The sequence below is a fragment of the Lynx rufus genome, unplaced genomic scaffold (assembly GCF_022079265.1).
Source record: "Lynx rufus isolate CCGP_SWC_20201006 ecotype Redwood Valley unplaced genomic scaffold, mLynRuf1.p SCAF_5, whole genome shotgun sequence".
Classification (NCBI taxonomy): domain Eukaryota; kingdom Metazoa; phylum Chordata; class Mammalia; order Carnivora; family Felidae; genus Lynx; species Lynx rufus.
The window spans coordinates 157,232,083-157,248,050 of record NW_025814867.1 but is presented as its reverse complement, the minus strand read 5'-3'; the positions used below and the strand labels follow the sequence as shown (position 1 = coordinate 157,248,050).

Sequence of the window (15,968 nt, the reverse complement as noted above, 5' to 3'; positions counted from 1 at the left end):
CCCCCCCCAAATCCCAGCCAGGGCACCGCGTCCCAGTGACGTTAGGACAAGCCCCAGAGGGCGAGGACAGCTGCAGGAGGGGCAGCCGGGTCCCCGAGTGCTGACATTGCCCCAGAGGGTGTGGGCGTGGGCGGGGAGCCGGCCCGGCCCCGAGTTTCCCAGCAGGGGGGCGGTCATTGCTGGGGCTGCTGGTTCCTGAGATGGGGCGCCCCGGGGAGAAGTGGGACCGGGGTGGGCACGATGCCTTTGCAGCCACGCGCCTTCGTAACGGCCGGAGGGGCTGAGCGGGCTGAGCCGCGTCGGCGGCGGCTGCTGGCCGAGCAGTGGTTACCCGGACCAGGAGCTTCGCCCGCCTCCTCCCGCTCAGTCCTCACAGGACTGTGAGCTGTGAGCTAAGTGCTGCCCCAGTCTCCCTGTACAGCTGGGGAGACTGAGGCACGGGGGTCCCAGGACTCGCCCCTGCCGGAGCCGCAGCTCTGGATGGGAACCCGGGCGGTGTGGTGCTTGCTCTTACTCCGTTCGGCGTAGGACAGGGTCCTCGGGCACACGCTCCTTACGTGGCATCCGCCATCGCCGTGATGCCTTGTGAGCGCCAGGACCCGGAAAACAGCTCGGATGGCCTGGGGTGGGGCGGTCCCCAGCAACGGGCCTGGGTGTGTGCGCGCCGGTTTAAAGAGCATCCCGCAGCCGGCTAGCCTGGGGTCTGCCTGTCAGGGCCCACGTGGACCTAGACGCCAGGCCTTTGAGACTAAAGACGCGGGAGCGTCTGGGGCCTCCGCTGGGGCATCTGGGGCCAGACGCAAAATCAGGAATCCCCAGGAGGCCCAGACACGCGGGGACGGCGGCTGGGAACGAGCATGTGGCACTGAGCAGCTGTGAAAGGCGACAGGCCGACGCAGCTCGTGTGGAAAGTCCGTGGGCTCTACGCTTACTCCGCGTCACCGGGTCGCGTGGATGTCCTACCGTGAGCACGCCCAGCCTGAGGTGGGGTTCCGGGTGCTCGCACATCTGTAGCCCACACGAGGGGCGACCGCAGGAACTGAAGGCTTTATTCTGGAGGAAGATTCAGGAAGCTTGTTTCCGGGTTCCTGCCTGGCTTGGGGGTGCAGTTTGGAGATTTTCACCAATGCCCACCGACGCCTTGACCCTAAACCTCCTGCATCTGAACAAAAGGCCAAGTTAGAGGGTGTTCGTCGTCTTGGCTCCTCATCCGGGGCCACGACCAGGGGGCCCGGCTCCCGGAGCACAGCCCAGCACCGACCATCCTCACCATCACCTCCAAGCCGACGGCTGGGGCCTCCCGGGGTTTGACCCGATCACACGAGCTGGTAGCTAAAACAGCACGTACGTCCATGCCGGAGACCAGGCTGGCTCTGGGACACAAGGGGGTTTTAAAAATTATACTGATCTGCAGAGGTGTTCAAGAGGTATTACATTTATAAAGTCAGCACAGAGCTCTGAGGAATCACAAGTACAGTTGCTGGCATCACATTGTTAACGTGACTGGAAAATCAAGGTCGGGGAAACTTCTAGAATGCAGAACCAGAAGCTGAGACAGAGAGGATCAAGCCGGGAGATCCAGAAGAAGTGATGCTGGGGAAGAGAGCAACGGGGCCATCAGAGGGGACCCCCGAGACCCGGGAACACGCCCTCGGAGGGGGCGCTGGCCCCGGAGACCGGATCACGCGGGTCTGACTGTGTGAGGAAATTCGCGGGCATCGCAGGAAAGATCCTAGGACACTTTCCCAGTTTCTCACCCATAGCCATGCGCCCTGGCCCAGAGTCTGCCCTCCGTGATCCTGGGGAGACCACTCAGCCTGGATTCTGTTTGCTGCGCTTTGTGTAGGAGGAGGGGCACAGAGTGCCACAAATGTCAGTGGCTTCCTGCCACCGAAGGTTAGTCCTCACCAGGTGAAGCACTGTGAGGTTCCCGGCTCTCCCCTGCCACGTGTCTGCACCGTCGGAGCCTCGACCACGGCCAGGAGAGGTGGGAAGGCCCCACTGGCCGGCACTGGTCACATGAGCTGGCGTAGCTGCATGGGACACTGGGAAAAGTAGGGGAAGGTGCTGTCCTGGAGGTGTGCCCCGTGGGAGTCACGCCCGACACAGGAGATCAGAATCAGAACTGGTGGCTCCAACCAAAGATGTTGGTGAAGGAAAGTTCCAGAATGGGAACCAGTGTCCAGATGGCACGGGGGGAGGTTAGGGAAGCAGGACTCCGTGCAGATGGGCTGAACGGAATGCAGGAGTGACCACGTGGGTAGATTCCCCGGGACGGTGTCGCAGGTGCGGCATCCGCGGGGCAGGAGGGAACGGCTCCTGAGGTGGGGGGCTGGGGAGGGGGTGCGGCAAGAGGCTGGAAGACATGGTCGTGTGCAGAGATGGGGTCTCCTTCCCCAAGAAGGAAAAAGAGGGAAGCAGGGATGGATTCCGGAAGAAGCAGCAACCAGCATCTTGTTGAACAGCCACGATGGGCAGCCCTCCGGGGCACGTGTGCGGGAAGCCATAGGCAGAGCCGTCACCGTTCAGACTGTACGTGGTCCCGGTCCCCAGGGCTGGCCCGGAGCTCCTCCCACCACTGAAATCCCCGGGCAGGGCGTGAGCTCAGCCTGGCCCCAGGCTCTGCCAGAGTGACTTTGGGGCATGGCCAGCACGCTAGAAATGCGAACAGTGGTGTCTGGATTCTAGAGCCATCCTGTGGACAAAGTCTGGGGTCCGACACTGAGTGCATCTCTTGGGGCTGGTCAGTAGAGGGCCAAGGGCAAGGGGAGGTGGAAGGAGGGTGGGGCCCCCTGTCTTCGTCCTAGAGCTGCAGTGCGGTGTGAAGAGCCCATGCCCGCACTGCTCGCAGGAATCGGAGGGGTCTCCGCAGGACCCCCTAAGGGGACAGGCAGCCGCAGCCCCCAGGCAGGGGCAGCTCTGTCTCCAGGTGCCCAGGCCGGGCGCGGGCAGCCTGGGGCTCCCCAACAGGCAGGACCAGGTGGCGCGGAGGCCCGCCCTGTGCTTGGGACACGGTTTTCCCCCTTGCTGGCAGCCTCATGCAGCCACTCTGGGATTTCCGCTGAGGGCCACCTTTCTTGCTTCCCCTTTTGAAAAGCCTTTCTGCCATTTACAGAGATAATTGAAGGGGGGTCTGCGGCTGCATTTACTGGCTCCTGATTCCACCTCAGACCCATTTCACAGCTGAGAAAACAGGCTGGGAAGTGAGGGGACCCAGTGGGGGACACAGCTGGTACGCGAGAGAGCCAGTGCGTGCAAACGAGGCCCCATCGCTGGTGTGGAGCCTGGAAGGGGCCCCTGGGGATGCGTGTCTCCTCGCCCTGCCTGTGTGTGTGCCCCGTCCCCCTATCACAACAGGGTCGGGACAGGTGCTGAACTCCGCCGAGCAGACTCGCCAGGGTCTTAGAAGGCAGGTGGGAGGCACTCCCGGGCTGGGGTTGCAGGAGTCTGTCCTCAGCGACACGGGCGGCAGTGGACAAGCCGGCCCGGGAGGTGGGGGGCGGCCACGCTGCATTTTTGGGCGGCATCTGAGAGCCAGCACCAGCCTGTGCCCAGGCTGGAGCTGTCCCAGCAGCCAGAGCTCCGGGGGCACCGCCACCACCCGGCCCGACGGGCGACAGCAGCCCCGCGCCCGGCCCGGAGGCCTTCTCCCGCATGCCATACCGCCTCATGCCTCGACCACACCTCAAACCCACAAAATCCCACTTTCATGTTTTGCCAACATTTTTCACATCACGTTTAAGTCCTTTTAGGTCCTGGTGATGCCTTCGTGTGTTTACGATTTGGTTTGCAGTTTGTAACGTCTTTTGTGACCGTGAGCTTTGAAGCGGGCAAGGTTGGGTGCTTTGAAGGCGTGCGCACGTGGAGAGGTGCTGACCTCGAGGAGGCCCTTTCTGGAGGCACCAGCCAGACATGGGGTGCAGTGGGGGGCAGGGGGGCATTTGAGCAGTGGCTGTGCACACAGATGTGCTGGGAGGGAGCCGGGGGCATCCCAGGGCTGCAGGGTTTGTGGCTCACCTGGGGCACATTCCTCAGCCTCACCCCCTACGTCTCCCCACCTCTCCCACCAGGAGTTCTAGAACCTTCCTTCAGCTGGCAGAGTCCAAAGCTCCAATGACTTTGGCCCATCGGCTTAGATCAAAGAAGGCCAGAGCTGGGGGTGTCCGGGAAGGAATGAACCCCACCCACGGGAAACCCTGCCTCCAGCTGTGGGGCCTGGGCCCGGGTCACCCGGTGTGGACCCAGAATGGAGGGGAGAGGCGAGCGGCTGACCAAGTCAGGGTGTGGATGTGGGAGGCGGGACTGATGCATGTGCCGCTGGCAGAAATGAGGTCCAAGAGCCAGAGGGGCCAGCTGAGCGCCCACGGGAGCCCCGGGAGAAAGGGTGTGAAGTGTGGGGAAACAGGTTGTCTGGGGCGGGGGGCAGGCAGGCCGGTTATCAGCGGGTATGTGGGGCGGGGGGGGGTGAAGCTGAAGTTTGTCAGAAACGTAGCTTCCACCGGGAATGTAAAGGGCCGGGAAGGAACTGGAAGACAGGCCAGAACGTTGGGTTCAGAGCCCTACCGAGGGGAGGGTCGCGTAAGAGTGCCCCTCGGTGGTCGGTGCGCCGGACAGCCCTGGGAGGGGGCTTCCTCCTGGTGACTTCTGCGGCCAGGCAGCCTGGGGGATGGGACCCTCGCCCACTTCGGCCACCTGCATGCCACGAGGACAGCAGCGTCCCCCCGGGACCCCTTGGGGGAGCTGCCTGCGTGCCCCTGGCAGCTCACCCCGCCTCCCGTCCTGCACCCCAGGTACCCCCTGACCTCGATTCTTTGCTCCCCGAAGCCAGAACCCAAGGGCCTCCTGGCCCAGCAGCTGATCCTCTCCTTCCCGGGAGCCCACCCACCCTGGAGGGAGGTTGTCAGGGGCTCCAGGTACACCTGGCTGCCGAGTCCCCCAGAAGCGCCATTATCCCCGTGAGGTGCGTGGGCAGCCCGCCAGGCCGCGTGCTGGGGGCTGTTGGGACAGGGCACCGGGGGATTTCCACTCAGAAGGAGGGAGGGAGGGGCCCGCCCAGCCCAGCAGGTGCCTGGCTACCTTGCTGGGTGCCAGGCAGGGTTTGGCAGAGCTGTTTGATGTGGGAAGTTCTTCTTCTCTCTCTGATGAGTCCCTAACGTGCCTAGAATCCAGGAGCCGCCTGACATCGGGCCCCAGGCCCATACACCCCGTGCCCAGGCTGGTGCAGCCCCAGGTAGAGACTCTCCCCACTCTCACTTCTGAGCCACGGGAGCCCGGCCTCCGGCCCAGGGCGAGGGTGTTGGCCCTGTTCTGTGAGGGCCGCTGGCAGCCCCGTGCGGGGAGGAGGGCTCGCTGACGGCCGACGGCCATGATCGGGGAGACCTCGTGTGGGCCTCTGCCACCCTCCGCCCAGATGAAATACAGGATGCCTCGTTCAGTTTGAATTCCAGGTAAACAATGAATAATTTCTTGTAAAATCATGTCCCAAGTCGTGCATGGGATACACATAGACTGAAAACTCATTGTTTATCTGAAATGCAGATTGGATGAGGCACCCCCATACTCGCCGTGGCAGGCGCCCCAGGGCGGTGGGCGTGCGGACGAGAGCCTCGAAACCACACACACCTGAGTGCTCCCCCCTGCCTTACTGCCACCAGACACACCTCGTCCTTCCTCCTCCCCCGGGACCTCTTCTCCCTGTGCTCCCAGAGCCTCCCGCAGCCCCTCCGTGCTGGGACTGAAGACAGGTGAGCAGGCCAAGGGTCACTTGGAGCTGGAAGGAAGCCGTGGCGACTGGGGAGATCCCGTCCTCAGCGCAGCTCCCGGCCGCTCGTACTGCAAGGGTGGGCCCAAGCGCATGTGTGCGTGCAGATATGCACACGTGTGTGCATGGGTGCGTGTGCATGTCTTGGGTATGTGAGTGTGCGCGGGTGTGTATGTGCCTACACACGTGTGTGCATCCGCGTGCACGCAGGCACGTGCGTGTGTGTATACAGGTGCGCGTGTGTGCGTGTTTGTACAAGATGCGTGTGTGTGCACAGGTGCAGGTCTGTGTGTGCAGGTGTGTGTGCAAGCATGTGCGTTTGCAAGTGTTAGTTTCCCAGTGACGTGGCTTCTTCAGCACAGGGCTGGGGGAGCATGTGACGTTCTGACGACTCCCGTTCGGTTTCTGGGAAGTCACGGAGCCACAGGCGGAACTCTGCACGCGTGGGTCCTGAGCAGGTGTCCCGTGCAGCAGCCACAGAGAGGACGGGGCTGAAGACTCCATGGGCCCCAAGTGTCTCAGAGCCTCCTCAGATGTTGTGAGGTGGCCCCAGGGGACGGAAATCGTGCCACCTCGTGGAGCCACAGCCACGGCAGGTCAAGCTCATCCAAGAAAGCTTTAGCCCGGCTCCTGGCCCCCACAGGGAGGCAGTGACTGCCAGGTGTCCTGGCCCCTTGTCCTTGTCCTTGTGGCTCTTATTCTTTTAGCCGAAACTCGCCTGTTTCTGCTCCTCAGGAACAGGTCCGGACCCGTTTCTAGAGCAGCAGACCTGGGAGCCCAAGCGGGGCGAGGCCTGTCCTCCATCAGGGCCCTGTTGGCTGGGTCACGGCAGGCAATGGCGCCCTCTGCTGGGCGTGGAGAGAATGCCGCCACGTCAGGCCAGAGTTTGTTCTTTGTCCCGCAGCTGGGGTTGGCTCGGCTCTGAGGCTGACGGGGGACGGGGCAGCACATCCCGAATCTGCACGTGGGCAAAGTGACAGACGTGCCGAGGAGGGGCAGGCACGTGAGGCCTCGCTGGGCATTGTGTAGCCAGGGAGGGACGCGGTGGCGGGTCACAGGCACGCTCCTGCCGTACGGCCAGCTCCGGCCCAGCCAGGACAATCTGGGACCCGCCCCCCCCGGCCGGACGCAGTGTCCCCAGGGGAGCAGCCCGGTCCCCAGCCTGCGCGCTGCTTGGCTTTGGGCATCCCCTCGCCCCTGGGCTCGGTCCTAGTCCACACAAAGGAATCCCCCTAGACCCCGGCCCTGAGCACGGCCCCAAAATGTGCAGGGCGGGGACGGTGCTAAGAGCCAACTGTTGCCCAAACACGAGGAGTGTCCCTGTGTCCGGGGCCGCGGCAGCCGGCAGGATGTGTGGAGGTGACCTCCCGTCCTTAGCACGCTGCAGGGGTTCCCCAGCAACGTGCCTCAGACGCTGACCCAAAGCACCGAAGACAAATCTTTTTCTTGCCTCCGAGGTGCCTGTGGACACAGATCCTGGATCTATTGTCCTGTTCCAGCTTTCTCGGTGTCCGGAAAAGCTGAAAGTTAGCCTTGGAAGGAAGGAACGGACCCTCTGCCTTCCACCACGCTTCATTCTCACAGGCCCCACCCCCACGCTTTCTGCCCCCCCCCCCACACACACACAGCTCCCCACTACCCCCTGCCGCCGGGCAGGTGCACCCAGAACACGCCGAGCGCCTCCTCTGGGCTCCAGCACGGCCCCACGGAAGATTCCAGATGAGGAGAAAACGTTTGCTTTTGTCAGCATTTTTACACATTGGGTGCGAAGTGATGTCTCTGTGTGGTTTAAAGTTGTTAATTCCCTGAGGACTCAAGATAGGGGGCGTGTGTCCACGCATTTATTGGCTTTCTGTACTTTCTTTTGGGAAATGTCTTTTGTCCTTATTTTAATTTTTTTTTTTTTGCCTTTTCATTATTGAAAGACAGCTGTGCTCACCACTATGCCACCAACACGCCTTTTCACTATTGACAACGTAGGAGTAATAGCCTTGTGACAATATAGTGTTATCCCTGCCTGTGTGTCAGGCTGCTGTGCAACGTGTGTGCGCACGTGTGTGTACATGTGTGCAAGCGCGTGCATGCACGTGTGTGCGTGCACGTGTGTGTGCATGTGTACATGTGTGTGCTGTGTGTGCTTGCTTTAGACGCCCGGGATCTGTCAGTATTTTGCTGTGAACGCTCAGCTGTCTGTATACGCCCAGAGCTCACCTTCCAGCGCCCTTGAGCATCTGTGCGGCAGACCCTGGCTCGGCCCGGCAGGGTCCGCCCTCAGCCCTGGCAATGGCCTCCAGCTTTTCCTGCAAAGCAGGGCTGCTGGCAATCATTGTCACTTCTGTCTGAAAAGGGCTTCATTTCACTTTCATTTGTGAAGGATAATCTCACCAGTTTTAGAATTCAGAGCTCACACACTTTGAAGATGTTTCTCCTTTGACGCTGAGCACCCCTGGTCTCCAGTGAGAAGTCCGGGGTCACAGGCACGGCCGTCCCTGCGCTGATGTAGCGAATGTGTCTTCTCCCGCTGCCTTTGAGGTTCTCGCCTTGTCTTCTGTTTCAGTGATTTGAGCACCACGTGTCTGGGCGTGGATTTTTGTGTTTATTCTGCATTGGGTCTCTGATCTTGGATCTGTGGTTTGGTGTTTTTAATCAAATGTGGGAAGATTTTGATTTAAATGTTTTCTTCTGCCTCGTTCTCTTTTCCTTCTGGAAGGTCCAGCTGTATGTGCGTTGATCGCGTTGCATTATCCCCATTCTGTTCATGTTTGTTACCATCCCCTTTGTGTGTTTCAGTTTGGGTGACCGCCAGGGGTCTCCCTTCTGGCTCCCTGACGCCCTCTGGACGGCCGGCCGGGTGGCTCCCCGTCCCAGCCCTTTTCCCTACACTCCCATCAGAGTCATCGTGGCTTGTGCAGCTTCAGTATTGGCACCGTTGGTACATTTCTGTCCAGTATTTTCTCTTGATCAGGGGTCACGCTTGCCTTCTACTTACGCTTCTGGCCTCTCGCCTGTTGTTTGTCTGTGGGTCCCGGGAAACTCGCCCCATGTGTGCAGTTCGGGAGCCAGACAAGGACTTGAGAGAGGTTAACGGGGAGACATCAGGGCTCCCCCTTCTGTGCCTCCCTCCTCTCTCGGATATTCCCCTTCTGTCTCTAGACACTCTGGGGACTCCAGACTCTCCCCTCAAGGCCCCCAGCCAGTCAGCCTGCCGCACCCACCCGAGTGCAGTGCCCACGTGCGGTGGGACAAGGACAGTCCTCAGAGGAAAAGTCAGACAAGCACACACCTTGTGCATGTGATTCCCTTATGTTCAAGGGTCACGGCCCCTCCGGTTTCTGCCTGCCCTTGGCCACTCTCCAGAACCTTCTGATAGTTGCATGCACAGTCGTGTTTACGGTTGCTTTCGGCAGGGGTCAGTCTAACAGGCAGCCCTCTGCCACCATCAGAAGCCGAAAGTCAGGAGGCAAACTTCAAAAAAAAATTTTTTTTAATGTTTATTTTTGAGAGAGAGAAACAGAGCACAAGCAGGGGAGGGGCAAAGAGAGAGAGAGAGAGAGAGAGAGAGAGAGAGAGAGAGAATCCAAAGCAGGCTCCAGGCTCTGAGCTGTCAGCCCTGACGTGGGGCTTGAACCCATGAACCATGAGATCGTGACCTGAGCTGAAGTCGGACACTTAACCAACTGAGCCCCCCAGGTGCCCCTGGAGGCAAACTTTTAAAGACAACCTCAATGCAAAGTGTGCCACTGGAGAGTTTCTGCAGCTCTCACCAGCCCGTGGGGACAGATGGGGTCAACAGAACCCCCTTCCTGCGGACATGGGAACTGAAGGCCCGGCAGCCTGCACTTGCCGTGGTTCAGGCTCCCCTGGGCGTTGACATGCTCTCCCATCAGCCACAGACCCCGCCCCGGGGAGCGACCACGTTCTCCCTCTCCTCGGCCCCTACCATTTGCTGTCGCCCAAAGGGCCTCTCCCTGTGCCCGCCCCTGGTTTTCCCGGGAAAATGTCTCCGTTTATTTCCGCCCCCGCCCTCTCCCTCCGGGGCTCAGACCCAGGGCCCGGACCCGGACCCCTCGGGTCCTCTCCTTCCCTGCACCACCTGCGTCACCACAATCCCTGAGATGCTGGCCATAAACCGGACACGAACTTCCTCCTCGTGGGCCCCACGTGCAAATCAGCGCGTGCAGCTGGAGGTCGGGGCAAAGGCTCCACGGCTCGCCACTCGGGTCCAAGTCCGGCCCCGTTGCGCCACGTGCGTCTCACCCCCGAGGGCTGTAAGTGATTTGTAGCCTGCATGGGAGCCCAGAGACGGGGCTGCCGACGGGGTCCGAAGAAAGCCTCAGGCCAGGGAGAGCGTGTGGTGAGGAACACAAGTATCTAGAGGCTGCTCCCGAGTTCAGAGCCAGGACTGGAGGAAGCAGGGAGGGTTCCCTGGAAGAGGTGTCATAGCAGCTGGAGGGGCAGCATTGCGCATGGGGGAGTGGGGGACTCAGAAGGCTAAGGGGCACGTTGCACAGATGACCTCTTCGGGCGTGGGTGCAGCTGGGCACCCACCCTCGGGACAGGAGTGGTGGCGACGAGGCCGGGAAAGCGAGCGAAGCCAGACGGGGACTGCCACCCGACTGGTGCCTGCAGCGCAGCGGGGCCCCAGCCGCGTCTGCGGGTTAGGGGTGTCTCCCCGCGGCCGTGCCGGGACCCTTCCGAGGGCCTCTCTTCACGCCCCCCCCCCCCCGCACTCCTCTTTCTGTCCCAGACGTTCGGCGCCGCGGACTGGGAGGTGTTTCACATCGGAGAGAGGGTCTTCCTGGCCGTCGCCAACAGTCACAGCTACGACGTGGAAATGGAAGCACGCAACGACTCCTACGTCATCAACTCGGTCATCTACGAGCTGAATGTCACCGCGCAGACCTTCGTCAGGTTCCAGGAGATCACCACCTGCAGGTGCGCCTCGAGGCTGGGGGCCGGCTAGAAGGGCAGGGCACGGCGTCCCAGGGGCTCTGAGGCGTCGGCTGCCTGCGCTGCCCGCTGGGGCCCACCCGGCGGAGGCGACACGGCTCTGAGCCCGGCGCGAGACTCCCAGGGCACACGCGGCGGCCGCCTGAGGCGCGGTGCGCGGCCGCTGGGGGCGTGACGTGGCCTCACTCCTCAACACGTTGCGAACCTCCCGCTGGGCCCGCTGACGGACTCCGTGGCCTCTGGATTGCGAGTCTGCACGACGAGCAACCGTCTCGACTAAGCTTCGACTTGGCAAACGCGCGACGTCTTGCCACACGCCCAGCGTCACGTGACCCCAGCTGAGCCAGCGGTTCTTGAAATGTGCTTTGAGATACGAGTGCTTTGGATGACGAGCCTGTTTCCAGGGCGAACTGCGCTCGCAGACCAAGGTTTTACTGTATTTGTGGGCTCGGCTCTCACCGCTTTCCAACACTGTGACTGGTTGGTTGGCTGCGATTCAGTGATTTTTACTAAATTCACAGAGATGTGCAACCACCACCAGGTAACTTGGAACGTTTCCATCACCCCAAGAAGAACCCCTACCATTCAGCTGCCCCTCCTGCCCCCACCCCAACCCTGGCAACCAGCGTTCTACTTTCTGTCTCCACGGGGTTCCCCATTCTGGATATTTCCAAGACGTGGAGTCATATGGGAGGTGGCTTTGGTGCCTGGCCGCTCTCAGCGCAGTCCTCAAGGTTCACGCACGCTCCGGTGTGTGTCAGCACTCGCCGAAGAATACTCCATTATGCGTGGGCGGATCCGTTTTGTGTACCCCCTAGATGATGGACATGTGGGTCTCTCCACCTTGACCAAATGGTGTGGCTCTGGAGGACAGAGATATACCCGTTCTGGGGGCTCAGCAGGGACTCACGGCTGGACGCCTCCGTTTCTACCGCGTTAAAGCAAAGCTGGCCTCTGCTAGGAGTCTGGTGCAGACAGCGTGAGTCCCACGCGCCTTGACTCGAGAACCCGCCGCCTCTGGACGACTACCTCCCGGGGCACCACCCTGCCCGTCACCCACGGCCACACCGCACAGGCGAAGGCGTGGCCGGCCTCTCCTCGGGGAGCACTTTGGAGCCGAATCATAACTGGCCGTCACTGGAGGCGGCCCTAGACAAGAACCTGGTGTGGAAGAGAAGAGGCGATGCCCCCGAGTGTGCCAGGGGCCGCGTGAGCCCCCTGCTCTAGGCCAGCGCCTCGGCCCCCACAAGGAAGGAGCCCAGAGGCAAGTCCGCAGTAACACGGGTGGCCCTCCACCCCCTGAACAGCCCACGGCTCTGAGCTGCTGGACGCAGACACACTGGCCTGGCCTTGGGCGCCCGGCCGCATCCCGCCTGCCACACAGCGGTGGCCTCGGCTTCCCCATCCAAGAGGAGCGCGGCGGCAGGGGGTGGGGCGTGGGATGAGAAACAGAGCTTCTGAACGCAGGAGGAAGTTTCTGTGTCGGCACCTGAGCAGGTACCAAGCAGGGAGCCGAGGGGCAAGCCCGTGTCCTCACTCCTGCCTCCAGGGGCTCTGCACGCCCCCGCGGAGTGACCGCAAGCTGGGGACCTCTTCTCCGCTGGCTCCCCCTCTTCACAGTGACGGAGTTTCGCCTTCGTTCCACGGCAGCACAAGCACCCGTGGACGGACGGAGGGATAAGCAAACCGTCCCTCCACACGGTGGAGGGTCATCCGGCCTTGAAAGGGCTGTGACACAGGCCACCACACGGCGGACCTCGAGGACGTCATAGCGAGAGAGATAGGCCAGTCACCAAAGGACAAAAACGCTGTGGGTTCCACTCGTACGAGGCCCCTCGAGCTCGCAATTCAGAGACGGGGAGCGGGGTGGGGGCCAGGGCTGGGGGCGCGGGGTTAGTGTTTCACGGGGACGGAGGCTCCGTTTGGGGACCCGAGAAGTCTCCGGAGACGGACAGTGGCGATGTTAGACAGCGTTATTAATGTACTTAACACTGCTCGACTGTATGCTTGAAAATGGACAGGATGAAAGTTTTATGCCATTTGTATTTCATGATTTAAATTCAAAAAACGTTTTTAAAGTGAACGACCAGTTCGCACCTCCCCGGAACGGACCCACGCGCCGTGTGACGAAATCGCTCTGGATCTGGGGTGGGCAGCGGGCCCGGGGTTCTGCGCCTGGGGGAACGGGCTGGAAGCCAGAGCGCCGGCTGCGGCTGATGCCTGCTCGCCTGTCTCCACAGCGCTCTGGACTGGGAGTTTTTCTCGGTGGGAGAAGATTATTTCCTGGTGGTCGCAAACTCCTTCGACGGGAACACCTTCCTGGTAAACAGTATTATTTACAGGTAAGGAGCTCCGAGGGCCACCCCCTTCCACACAGCGTGGGTTTGTCGGCAGTGGGGTGAGCGCCGGCCACAGCCAGGCACAGGCGGGCAGTCTGTGGGTCCCCTCAGAGCAGGCCGAGTCTGGGTCATGCCCCGGGGTCAGCCGGGTGGCCCGGTGGTCACGCAGACGCCCCCACCGTCGGATCCTGGCCGCAGGCACAGGATTCCGACACCGTGCCTTGAGAGTTCGCGATATTTCATTCTACGAAATGTTCCCGTCCAGGACTGTGGCAGCTCTGTCCCCGTGTCAGATGTCCTGCCTTTCCTCACACACGCACCGGGGCGCTGTCTTGAAGTCGCCTCTGGGAGGTTTTCGAGTTGTGTGAGCACAACACCTGGGACGTTTCCCTTTCAATCTCCAGCTGTTGATCATGACGTTTTGAATCTGCCCCCCCCAGACTGGGATAGTTCAAATAGTAAGATGTATCTACTTTCTTTGTGGTTAGCTTAAATTCTTTTTTTTTTAATTTTTTTTTTTTTTTACATTTTTATTTATTTTTGAGAGACAGAGCACAAGCAGGGGAGGGGCAGAGAGAGAGGGAGACACAGAATCCGAAGCAGGCTCCAGTCTCTGAGCGGTCAGCACAGAGCCCGACGCGGGACTCGAACCCGCAGACGGTCAGATCATGACCTGAGCCGAAGTCAGACACTTAACTGACTGAGCCATCCAGGCAGTCCTGGCTTAAATTCTCTTATGAAGCCACTGGGACTTTGTTCGCGTTCAATAGCATCTCTTGAACAACTTGCCCAATTTCTCCCAGGGTTATCAGTGAAGTCAGTTTTTTCTTTTACCTGTTCTCCAGACAATTTTGGTCATCTATATCTTACTAGAAGAATCGCCAAGTTTCTTTAGCCTGTTTGATTTACTAGAAAGTAGAATTTTTAACATGACAAAGCAGTTTTGAAATTCATGTGGAAGAATAAATTTTCAAATGTGGCCAAGATTTTGAAAAAACACAGTAGGGGAGGAGGCCCTCAGACAATGGAAACACAGCAGGTGGTTTCTGCGAAAACTAAACACGCAGGCGGGAAGGCATATAGTCCAGAAGAGAAGCCAGAAATTTACGAACATTTAATGTGATAAATGTGTTTCAAGTCAATGAGGAAAGCATGTGCTATGTGTTACTTAATAAGTAATTGTGTATAATTTCCTATCCGTCTATCCGTCTGGAGGAAAACACAGCCATACCCTGCTGCATATTATACACAGAAATAAACCTTACAGGGATTAAAAATCTAACTGTAAGCAAGTAAACAACAGAAATATTAGCAGAAAAGCTAAGACAACTTTGACCGCAAGCTTACCCAGGAGGGTGCGACGCCTCCATAAACAAGGCCTGTGCAAGGTTGCCGGGAAGATACCCTAAACTTCAGGGTTCTGGGGGAAAAGGCATCCTATTCACAAAGAAAACTATTGGGGCGCCCGGGTGGCTCAGTCAGTTAAGTGTCTGACTTCGGCTCAGGTCATGATCTTACGGTCTGTGGGTTCGAGCCCCGCGTTGGGCTCTGTGCTGACAGCTCGGAGCCTGGAGCCTGTTTCGGATTCTGTGTCTCCCTCTCTCTCTCTCAAAAAAAAAAAAAAAAAAAAAAATTAAAAAGAAAACTTTTGACCACACATTTAATGGAAGAGGAACCCCTACAGGTTAATCAAAGCTAATTTTAATTTGGAAAAATGGGCAAGGGCACGAACAGGAATCACGGGAAGAAAATCAGACACCTGAGTAGAGCAGACATTAGGAGCTGCTCTCTCAAAGCCTAAGGACGGTGCCTCCCCAGCTTTAAAGGCTGTTTGAAGGCCCCGCCCCTTGCGGAACAGCCCCGCCCTTCCTTCCCCGTCAGAACAGGACCTGCCCAGGCCTTTCTGGGAAGTTTCTGGGCAAATACCAAATGAAAACCATGGTGCCCTTTGACCCAGTTGCCCGCCGTGGGAACCCCACCCTAGAAAGTGAAGCCACCGCCGGTGAACCCCTTTTGGGTGGCAAACCCTAGAACGGCTGATGGCCACACATGGTGGGCAGGTGTGGGGGCCCAAAGTGGGGAGGGGGCCGGGCTGCAGAGCCCCCTGTAAACAGACGGCACGATGGTGATGCCCTTGTGGTGACAGGTATGTGTTTGAGGGCACGTGCTCACTGTCAACACCGACCCCAGGAGTAGGGGAGGCCCTGGCTCAGCCCCTACAATGAACCTTCTGGAACCACCGGGATCCCCTCCACGTCCCCCCTGCCCGTTGAGGGGGGGTGCCTGCCACACGGCACTCTGGACCAGGGGCAGAATCCGGGACGGATGCGAGGAGCTGCGGGGTCTGGGACAGGGCAGTGTCCCCCTTCCTGCCTCAGTTTCCCTCTCTGCAGGCTGACTGTGGTGCGGAGAGCTTGTGCAGCCCGGGGGGGGGGGCAGATGGGGGCAGAGGGGCAGGAGCAGGCCCGGAGAGGGTCCCGGAGGGTCCCGCTCGGACGCCCAGCGCACCTCGCCCCCCCTGCCTGTGGCCGGCCGGGCTGACGGTATGTCTCCGGCAGGTGGCAGGGGTATGAAGGGTTCGTGGCCGTGCACAGCCTCCCGACCTTCGGCTGCAGAGACTGGGAGACCTTCCGCACCGCGGCGGGTTCCTACCTCGTCTACTCCAGCGCGAAGGAGCCCCGCTCCCGGGTGCTGAAGCTGAGGACGGGGTGAGGGCACCGGCGCGCCCCCCCCCCCCCGGAGCCCTGGGAGAAGCCGGCCCTTTCCGGGCCCTGGCCCTCGTCCGGGGGGCCGTCCGTCCACCTCTCTGCCCCGGTGACCGTCGCGGCGGATTTGGGGGCTCCGCGGGCGGTCGGGCCGGAGTCGGGTGCTGCCCTGCGAGCCCGGGCGGGCTGCCCGGGGTTCGCCTCAAGGGAGAA

General features: G+C 60.4%; 1 protein-coding gene across 1 annotated transcript in view; it reads left to right on the top strand.

Annotated features, from left to right (window-relative positions):
* The window catches only part of TSPEAR (thrombospondin type laminin G domain and EAR repeats), a 158,443-nt gene extending 142,681 nt beyond the window's left edge, over nt 1-15,762 (top strand). Inside the window, exons 10-12 of the mRNA XM_047099097.1 lie at nt 10,509-10,696; nt 12,952-13,053; nt 15,609-15,762. Coding sequence (XP_046955053.1) covers nt 10,509-10,696; nt 12,952-13,053; nt 15,609-15,762 — 444 coding nt within the window. The remainder of the gene's footprint in view (nt 1-10,508; nt 10,697-12,951; nt 13,054-15,608) is intronic.
* The last annotated feature ends 206 nt before the right edge of the window (nt 15,763-15,968 follow it).